This window comes from Erythranthe guttata, chromosome 14 (genome assembly GCF_056151865.1).
Source record: "Erythranthe guttata isolate IM_541 chromosome 14, IM_541, whole genome shotgun sequence".
Lineage (NCBI taxonomy): Eukaryota > Viridiplantae > Streptophyta > Magnoliopsida > Lamiales > Phrymaceae > Erythranthe > Erythranthe guttata.
In genome coordinates, this window is record NC_142546.1 from 1,924,482 (window position 1) to 1,934,659 (window position 10,178).

A 10,178-nucleotide genomic window follows, 5' to 3' on the forward strand; every position below is an offset into this window, starting at 1 on the left:
AAAATAAAATGATATATTACAGTTTACATGTATAACGTAACAACAACATTATAATAAAATGTAAAAGAATATCAAAATAAGTAATAAAATAATCAAAATTAATATCTATATAACTGATTTTGTCTTGTTAATACCAAAAAAACAGAAGAAAAAGGGGACCAAAGATGATTAAAACAAAGAAAAAACGAAAGGACTTGTGAACAATGTAATGTTATGATGCGAAAAAAATAAATGAAAAAAATGGCATATTTATAATGTTTGGGATGTTATGTTAGAGGATTTTTTTAGGTATATTTAAATTAGGAAAACAAATTATTATTATTATTGATATGATTATAATCTTGTAATTAATGAGCCGGATTTTTTTTCTTTTATTATTGATTGATTACAAAATAATATGTGAATTATACGTTATTTTGTAGTGACAATTTGAAGGTAAATCGTGTAATTAAATATGGAATTAAAACTTGCTATATTACTATTTATGTAAGAAAAACAATACCAGGAATTGCATGCATGAATTTGTGGAATTAAAGTTGTAAACTTTCCATCCAAATGTGCGATCGTCAATTTGTTATTTTCATTTTTCTTCATTTTCTTACTCCTTTTTTTCATTTGACTATTAACGGTAGATTTGAATTCCTCTAGTAAATATTTTCTATGCATACGCCACTCAAGAGACAAAATGAGGAAAATTGCAAGAGATACTTTAATAATGATTTTCAAGATTTGATTTTTGAATTTGAATTTTGAAATGCATTACCATATCCATTTTTTTTTCTCTAAAAACTCAATTAATCATAACTGTGTATAAATACGGTCAATATTCTTTAACTATACAAAAAGAGTGTGTAGAATAAATATAACCGGACGTATATATAAGCATGAAGACAAATCGAATAAAAGAAATCAGAGTAATCAAATGCATTCTATATACTCATACATATAAATAAACTTTCAACTTTTTTTACTTAAATCAAATTCTTCACTTTGTAGAGTCACTCCAAGGCAGTTGAGATGTTCTACCACGGGAGAAAAAAATAACACTAAATCTAAAAAAATATATTAAAAAAAAATTCAATACACTTGGTATAGACAAATATATGAACACATATTAAAAATAATAATAATTTAATTGTTACATTTGCTCCTCGAATAAAATCATTCTTGCAGAATGATGCCCTTTTATGCAACCGGCGGAAGAAAGATGATTGTACTTTAGTTTTTGTCCCTGTAAATAAAAATAAACAAAAAATAGAAAAATATATCCATGAGTTAAATGAGTGATGTGAGATATATACATATACAAACATCAATTAATTTTTAATAATTAATTAACTATATTAAAAACAATAAAATCAACATAATTATGGGGAAAAAAAATCAAACGAACACATAATAGTATACAATCTATGTAAATACGAATAAATAATAAATATGAATATTATAAACTAAAGAATTTCAAAATATACAAAAAATATACAACAAAATTACGTGAATCGAATAAACTAAATCCGGTGTTACACAAACAATTTACAAAAAGAAATTTACGAATTAGAGAGAGAGAGAGAGAGAGAGAGAGAGAGAGAGAGAGAGAGAGAGAGAGAGAGAGAGAGAGAGAGAGAGAGAGAGAGAGAGAGAGAGAGAGAGAGAGAGAGAGATGTATGATTGAAATTGTGTAGGTGATGAATGAGATAGAATGGGTGGACTTAGTGCTATTTATACTTATTTCTTGATACATATAAAAGTAAGTAATATATTAATAAGGAAACAAATATTAATTGTAAAAATAAGTTATGCAATTAACTAAATATTCATATTTAATTAGGTGAAGAAATCTTTTAATTATTGATATAATTAATTACACGATTTCATGAATAATGAAATGTAATCTTTCAAAAATATGTTGGCATATTTAACGGATTTTTTTTAATTTAAATAAAAAATAATTTGTTAAATGCATACCAAATATTGTAAAAATAGCTTACCAAATATTGCATAACAAAAAATCGGATTTTTAAATGAAAGCAAAAAAATCAGATTAAATTTAGAAAGTCAATCACAAAATTAAATGCACTCGAATTTAAGATAATGTTCAAAATATATGAAATATACACACATTTACTAATTTTAATTTTAAAATAAAAAAATATAATTTCATAATATATTAAAATTAATATATTAATTTTAATTCGAATTTGTAAACACCTAAGTCTATAAATATACTATATTTCCAAGGATAAATGAAAATTAATATGATATAAAAATTTATGGAATGATTGAATTTTAATTAATTTTTAAAATATCATTGATATAATATATATTAATCAATGATATATGCTATATTTAATCATTTTCACATATCTTGATAAATTATTTCATTGATAGATTCATTTGAATTATTAATGATTTGTAAAAATATTATTTTTATATTAAATATAGCATATTAAAAATGTATTATTTGAAATACGGTATTATAGAAGTTGGAAAATGTATTATTTGAAATACAATATAATAGAAGTTATATATACAAAAAATATTGTATATTGATTAAATAGTACAATTAAAAAATAAAATATTTTTTTATAATTATTTTTAATGGGATGGATATTCGAATATTTCAAAATATTGAATATTCAAAAAAAAAAAACAATTGTATTCCTTTAATTTAATATTTTACTATTAAAAAAATCTGAAAATTATTTGAATATTCGTAAAATAATTGAGTATCGTGAATTTTTTCAATAAATGTATTTTGAAATACTGAAAATATAAATAAGATTTTTTTATTTCGAATTTATAAAATATTTACTTTGGAAATAATATATATACATGTGGTAATTGTTTAAATGAGTGTATAAATGTTAAATAGGAAATAACTTAAATACATACCAAAATTAAATTGACAACTCACCAATTAAATAATCCACCTCATCAATTGAACTCCAACTAAGCAATTTTGATAAATGACATCATCATTTGCCACATGTCAATCATTGAGGGCATAGATTCTCTTTTTATATTATATATAGATTCTCAATATTTGAGTAAAAAATAAAAAAAAATTATTATTTAATGAATTTCAATTTAATATTTTGTTAAAATTAAACCTCAAAGGATTTTTGTAATACTTTTCAAATTTGGGAGGCGTATAAGGAATTATATCTAACTTTAGGAAGTCAATCTAATATATTAAATATTTGGACAAGGGTGAAAATAGGATTTAGAAGAATTCATGGTCAAATGGGTTAAAATGTTAGCTAATATCAAACTCAAGGGAGTTATACGCAATTTATTTAACCAAAGAGATTCTAGATGTAATTATACTAAACCTTCAGGGTGGTAAGGTAATTTATCTCTCTGAAAAGTTTTCGGAAGTTCAATTTAAAACGGTTTAACAAACATAATCATACATTAAGAGAAAATAAATTGAGAGTGACGATAATTTCATCAGCAGAAGAAGAAATTGAGCAGATAGAAGTGGGGAAGAATCGACCAATACCAACTGTTTGTAAATTGCATATCGATTTCTTCAATTTTCTGGGGAAAAAATTGTGTGCAGCAATGAGTGCAAGGTTCGGAGAATCCAAACCCTAGATTTTAATTTTGTTTTCCCCCAATAGTTATTCGGAGTACGATGGTGAAGAGGCGCTGTGGGGATGGCTATCGTTTTTCCCCGTTGAAATCGAGAAGATCTGCTGTTAACGATTCTTCGATCTTGAGCTGTGAATGGAGTCTTCCAAGAAGTCAGTTGTGAAGGTACAAGAGGAGAAGCGGGTAGTACAGGAGGATCAGCGGACCAAGGTTGTAGAATGGGGGGATTACGAACAGGAGCTCGGGCGCTTGTGCAGTTTGACCTCCGCTCTTGAAGAAGCGAAGAAGAAGAAATTGTTGCTTGAAGAGAAGCTTCATTCCTCGATTCAAGTAAGAATTATTTGCTTTATTGTCTTTTTTTTTTTCCCTCGTATTTTCTCTTGGGGGCTAAAGTAATAGCAACGGAAAATGAATTAAGATTGTATGTATTTTTTTTAATGTGGCTTTACTTGATGTTTAATATCGACCAGAGTGTACAGGAGAAATTATTGTTTATGTCGCGTAGCTTTATCAATTTTGCAATAATGTAGGTTGGAGTTGAATGGATGTTAGATATGATTTATTTGGTTTCATGTAGTTAAAGTAAATATCAGCTTGAGAATTAAGTACGTACTAGATAGACTGATCTGAGAAGGGATTAGACTCGCAGGTGTTTCCAGTTTATCCACTCAAACAGGGGCATCTCAAAATTTGTCACTCGTCAATTTTCTATTGGGAAGTTGTGATGCACAAGTCAAAGAATAGTTGATGTGATTTTCTTCTTAGCAAAGGAATAATGTCATACTTTCAGTTATACCAGAATGTGGTGGTTACATTGGAAATCAGTTTATAATGCCCTCGTATAATTCATGATAATATGTTCATTGTAGATTGAGGCTCCACGTAACCATGCCAAAGGGTCTAGCCATTTTATACTAGGAGCCTGATATGATGAATGCATGATGTGTCTCACTACACTATGTTATTCCTGAAAGTACATTTTCCATCCCGTGGAAAACTGTTCTTCAGCTATGTCTTACGATCTATTAAAGGTCTTCTTAATACAGCAAAATCTAAAACATATGAACTGGTAAATGGATAGAAATCCCTCTTAATGTCGAAAATATTGTTGAATAGGATAGTTTTCTATTACTTAGGCCGGTTATAATGCATATCATACTATTCTAATATACTTCTGTGTCTTCTCAGCAAGGTATCTTATAAATTGAAAAAAGGTACTTGTATCTTTAACATACTAGCTACAAATTTGATTTATTGCAGGGAATCACATAAGCTACAAATTACAATACTAGTTTGAGTAGATTCTTTTAATTTGGTTTTTGCCAATCTCATGGATTATAGGAGTATTCACTTTAGTTTTCCTGATTCTCCCTTTTTTTATTTATATTATAGTAAAAGCAACACATTCATTTACTGAATGATAGATCTAAGTGATTTTTTTTGTATCTCTTTTACTTACTTATGATTCATTTTCCTTCACTTTTACTTTCCTCCACGTTGCTAAATCTATTGGTGGCATGATGATGGGCAGATAGAAGCTGAGTCGTTAAGTCGGTCGAATGAGCTTGATCAGATGCGTGAAAAATTGGAATCTCGTAAGTTGGTGATGGGAAACATGTCAATGCATTCCAAGGTAGTAAAGGAGAAAGTAAGAAAACAAGAGGAATGGCTTAATGCTGAAATTAGATCTCTGTTGGCTGGTGGAAGTTCTCTTTCTGTGGCGAAGACACATATGCAGGTAATCTTCGGTTATATTAGTTACTTCTCTAAATTTTAATTTCAGTTATGCCCACTGAAAGTAATTAGTACTTGGAGCATCAAACTTTACCTGTTTATAGCCATAATTTAATTTTGTACTTGTACGGCCAGATAGAAGGCTGAATATACTGTCAATTCCGTTCTTTGTTTTTTCATTTTCAATCTACGTAGCTGTAGTAGATTGAATGGCTGATCTGAGGCCTGAGTGGTAATGATAGTTATCAGTCTTAAACACCACCTTGCAAATTATTAACATTTTTTGTTTTAAGAGTTGGACTCTGACAGTGAGTTAATACTTTTAGAATGTTGTTATCCTTGTCCTTTTTCCTTCTCCTTTGCCTTAACTTTTGGTTTCTGTTTTAATCATTTTGCCTGGATAAATTCCTCAAATGTAGTCACTGAAGATCCCCGTGAAATAGATTACTTCATACCAAGGAAGGTATATAGTGGTCCACAATGTTTTACAGTATCTGAATGAGTTTACGGGGGGAATTACTTCTTTAATGTGTCGATGCTAAAGCATGACTATAGCCTAAAGTTATATTATTACCTATTGGTTATTAAATTAAAACCATCAAAAAGAGCAGTACATATCAACCAGATAATTCCCAAATTATAAATGTTGTTCTATTGGATGGAACATCAGATTCAAAGGAAGAAAAAAAATTGTCCAAGAGATGAAAGACAAAAAACGGTGTGAAATTCTTATTATTATTGTCATTATTATTTTTGTGTTTTTCCAGTTTAAACTTCTGCACTCATGTTAGGAGCAAAAGTTATATATTTGTTACTATATGGTATTATGAGCATGCAAATTATTTTTACAGGATTTAATCATCCTATGTTGTCTGCAGTTATTTAATTTTTTCGATTTGCGAAAACATTTGAAATTTATATATTGCTATGAAATTGTTGCATTTTATTTCATATCTGTAATGGTAATTTTGAGTTTGTTATCTCAAATGTGATTTTGTTCCAATACCTCAGGATTCAATCAAGTCGCTTGCTGGAGAAAAAGGTTATGGTCATTTGAAAAAATTGCAGAAACTATTGAGACTTAGGCAGCAGTATATGGTGTCACAAGTTTCCTTGCTGTATCCAGTAAAGGTTGTGATAAGAAAAGCTCCTGAGCAAGAACTAGAATCATTTAGTAGCAGTATTAAGTCAGGTAATGGATCTTATACTAATTTGGAGAACTTAAGATATTATGTGCTGTACACTGATACCATATTTTGTGTTGATAAGAATGTAAAACTGGGAAGGCAAATAATTTTCTTGAAACATTGTTGTTTTGTTCCCCTGCTTTAGAAGGTTATTCAAGTTACGGATACTCTTCTACCTGAAGTCCTGAAGAAACTGTATTTATGTGCCTTATATCTTTTGAAGTTGTTGGAAATATTCTACCGACACACATGTATTAAATCATGAAATGAGACAATGCAAATATGATTTAAAGCAATAGCATTAGCAAGACGAAGATAGTAAACATATATAACTAGGGGTTCACGTATCATTTCATGGTTATAGTCGTAATGATAGCTAACAGTGAAATCTAAAGATTCGTCAGGCAAATTTAAAATGTCTCCTATGTTACCCATGATATGTGGAAGTAGCAATGTAAATAGAGTCATTCGGTCTGAATGCTGTATGTAAAACTTAAGGCAGATAATCAAACGAGAAGAACCTAGATGTAGAAAATCATACCATGAGTGATTTGGCAATAGCGCTAGCAAGACCAAGTTATTGCGAAACTATATAACTAGTCATCTCAATTCTCAACTTATGTTCTACATCTATAGCCTAACCAAATGTTAGTTTCATTATCTATTGGGTAAAAAACCAGTGGGATTTCGAGAATTTCGTTTTCCATGCAATGAATGTTGCTATGTGCAGAACCAGCCCATCTATAGCCAGATCTGTAAAATACCGTAAGGCGTAAGATTTATTTTGCGCAGATGATTCACGTAACAATTTTCAATTATAATTTAAGCAGCACAGTTAAGGACTTACTTTAAGTTTCTTCTCAACCTGGTTAATGTGAGCATTTTTAATTTAATATTCATGTTAAATATTTCTGTGCTCCTTGGTCTGTGTTGCCAATTTCAGGTGTTCCCGATGGATCAAAACCTGTTGACCAGGGCACAATGACGATATCAGGTCTGCACCTTACCGTGATTCCTTTTTCGAAGATGAGTTTATTCACTGACAAGAAGGAGCTTCAGCGATCTTCAACTGCCCTTGGATATGTAGCACATGTGTGTTCTTCACTTTCAATTTTAGTACATCATAATTTGGTCTGATCTGCATTTGAAATATATTGAACAGTATGATGCATTTCTGTGTCTCTAGGTCAGTGTCAAACTGGCAAGCTCTTGTATCCTAGGTGTATGCATCTTAATTGCATAGCAACCTTCTAATGCACTAAACACTAAGCTAATATGTTTTAATCACTATGGTCATTTGACTATGCAGGCTGTCTCACTTATTGCTTCTTATATGCAAGTTCCTCTGCGTTATCCATTACGCTTAGGAGGTTCTCGATCATATATACGTGACTATTCACCGTCTATTGAACATTCAGCATCCAGCACGACTTTGGATTCAATAACTTCGACAAGCACGAAGCTTGTAGAATTTCCCCTTTTTGTCGAAGGTCAAGACTCAACTAGAGCAGCTTATGCTGTATTCTTGCTAAACAAGGTGTGCACTATTTCTGGATCTGTTGTGTGCTGAATCATATTTTACCTTATAATTTAAGCCAGTCGTATTTCTCCCATACATCATATGGATTCTGTTATTTATAATTTTAATCCTTATTAATTTAGTTTTTGTCCCTTACTTTTTGTGCTTTTGCACCTTGCAGTAGATATTGATAATATTGCAGATTTAAAACATGTTTCCTCTGACATCAAAATTATGAAAGACTGCTCTTATATGTTGTTTCTGTTACTCTGGAGACATACATATGTAGAATCGTTCTTTTTTCTTAACATTAAATTGGTTACAGTGTTTTCGGACCATTCATAGAGTTGTGTACCTAAAATTCACGGAGTGATAAAATAATACGAAATTGACTTTTTCTTGATTTGAATTTGGAACCATTCACAGAGTTGTGTACCTCGTTGTTTGAATACATAGGCAGTGAGATGTGATACATTACTGCTGGTTGCTCTTTATATGTCTTAGTGGACCCATATACAAAATGGGTCCAATAATTAAGTCCCGAGTCATAGTGAAATTTATGTAGTGTTTTCACTGTTTTGATTTCGCCGTTCCTGTAACGATTGCTATAAATCGTACAGTTCCATTAACAAAAGCACGACCGGCTAACTTGTTCTGTCAATTAATTAGCTATGCTTGAAAGAATGAGTTTTGATACGGTAAAATCACTAGAATATTCTAAGTACCAAGCCATGATGTATAACTTTTCTTCAAAGAAAATAGAAACTATAATCTTGATTATGGTTGATTTGAAAATGCATGAACTTCATTATATTATTGTTTGAAATTGTCTTCTCTCGTTTTCTTAAATTAGAACTCTTTATAATAGAGATGAATTATAGCACTGCAAGCAGGGGGCTTCTTTCTTATTGATCGATCCACGTTTTACTAAGTGCAAAAATTTTCCAAGATCCTGTTAGTGAAATATTTGTTTCCTTTTTACAGCTTTCTGCAGTTTAATGGTGGATGAGTAATTTACGTTGTCACTTATTTATAAATGTAATTGCAGGATTTAGAGCAGCTCCTGAACTTCATTGGTGTCAAGAGCTTAGGTCCACGACATGTATTAGCAAATTTAAAGGAGCTTACAAGGACCATTCTTTCTCCAGAGTATGTAGATAGATGAACTGCCTGACGACTTCACAGTAAGTTTCTGTAAATGGCATATTTGTAATTTTTTTTAATCGGGTGCTATTTTTTAAGTGGAGCACCATACTATCTTGGTCCATTCTCCAGAACAATCCCAATTACAAAATGTTATACAACACATTTGATTTGCATACTTTTCGCTTCGAGTTCATGTAGATTTTTTTGTAGAACTTCAAGTAATACCATTATATATAGAGTTTTATCGTTTATTTTTTTATGTGGGGGCTGTCTTGATTAGGCTTGTTACTAAAAACGGTGGATAGAAACACTGGACGATCATCTTGAACAATAATCAAAAGTTTATTGGATGTTTGGATATGTTTGCTTGTTTGTTGGCTGCATTAGGAAATCGCATTGATTCCCGACGACATTTGCATATGTATTGAAAAGCAGGTTTTCAGTTACGATGAATGGCAAATAAAGCATTGTCATTACTTGTAAGAAAACACTGTCATTAATAATTGATCGAGTCTCATTTTAGTTTTACATCGTAGATTTACGTACAATCAATCAATCATACACGTACTTGATATGTTGGATATGCATATAACGGGCAGTTACTAATAAACGTGTATGATAAAAAAATCATCTGGTAATAAGTTTACTGGGTGTAGCATAGAACAAACGATTTGCATTCGACATTTCTATAATGTTGTATTGTAAACTTTTCTCTTTTTATTACTTTGATGAACTATATGTGAGACCTTTTTTCCTACACCAAGTAATGATTGTGAACTATATACAAAATACTTTTAGTTCATATGAGGCAATTGCATGTGCAGCAGCATACTGCCTTTTTTTCTCTACTTACTATGTCAATATCAAGATTGGATTTTGCTTATTGTCTTCTCTTGCCCCTACTTTTTGCATTTTGAAGTAACTATAATTATTTTAGGGTAAATTACGACCATCCCTAAGTTAAGGTCAAATTACGAAGAAAAAAATCCCCTCTTGTT

General features: G+C 30.4%; 1 protein-coding gene across 1 annotated transcript; it reads left to right on the forward strand.

The window, feature by feature from the left end:
* The first annotated feature begins 3,356 nt into the window (after positions 1-3,356).
* On the forward strand, positions 3,357-9,439 carry LOC105963124 (UV radiation resistance-associated protein). The gene is made up of 6 exons (XM_012987495.2): positions 3,357-3,924; positions 5,126-5,332; positions 6,340-6,520; positions 7,459-7,607; positions 7,825-8,052; positions 9,083-9,439. Exons 1-6 carry the CDS (start codon positions 3,730-3,732, stop codon positions 9,197-9,199), a joined length of 1,077 nt encoding a protein of 358 aa, XP_012842949.2. The 5' UTR covers positions 3,357-3,729; the 3' UTR covers positions 9,200-9,439.
* The last annotated feature ends 739 nt before the right edge of the window (positions 9,440-10,178 follow it).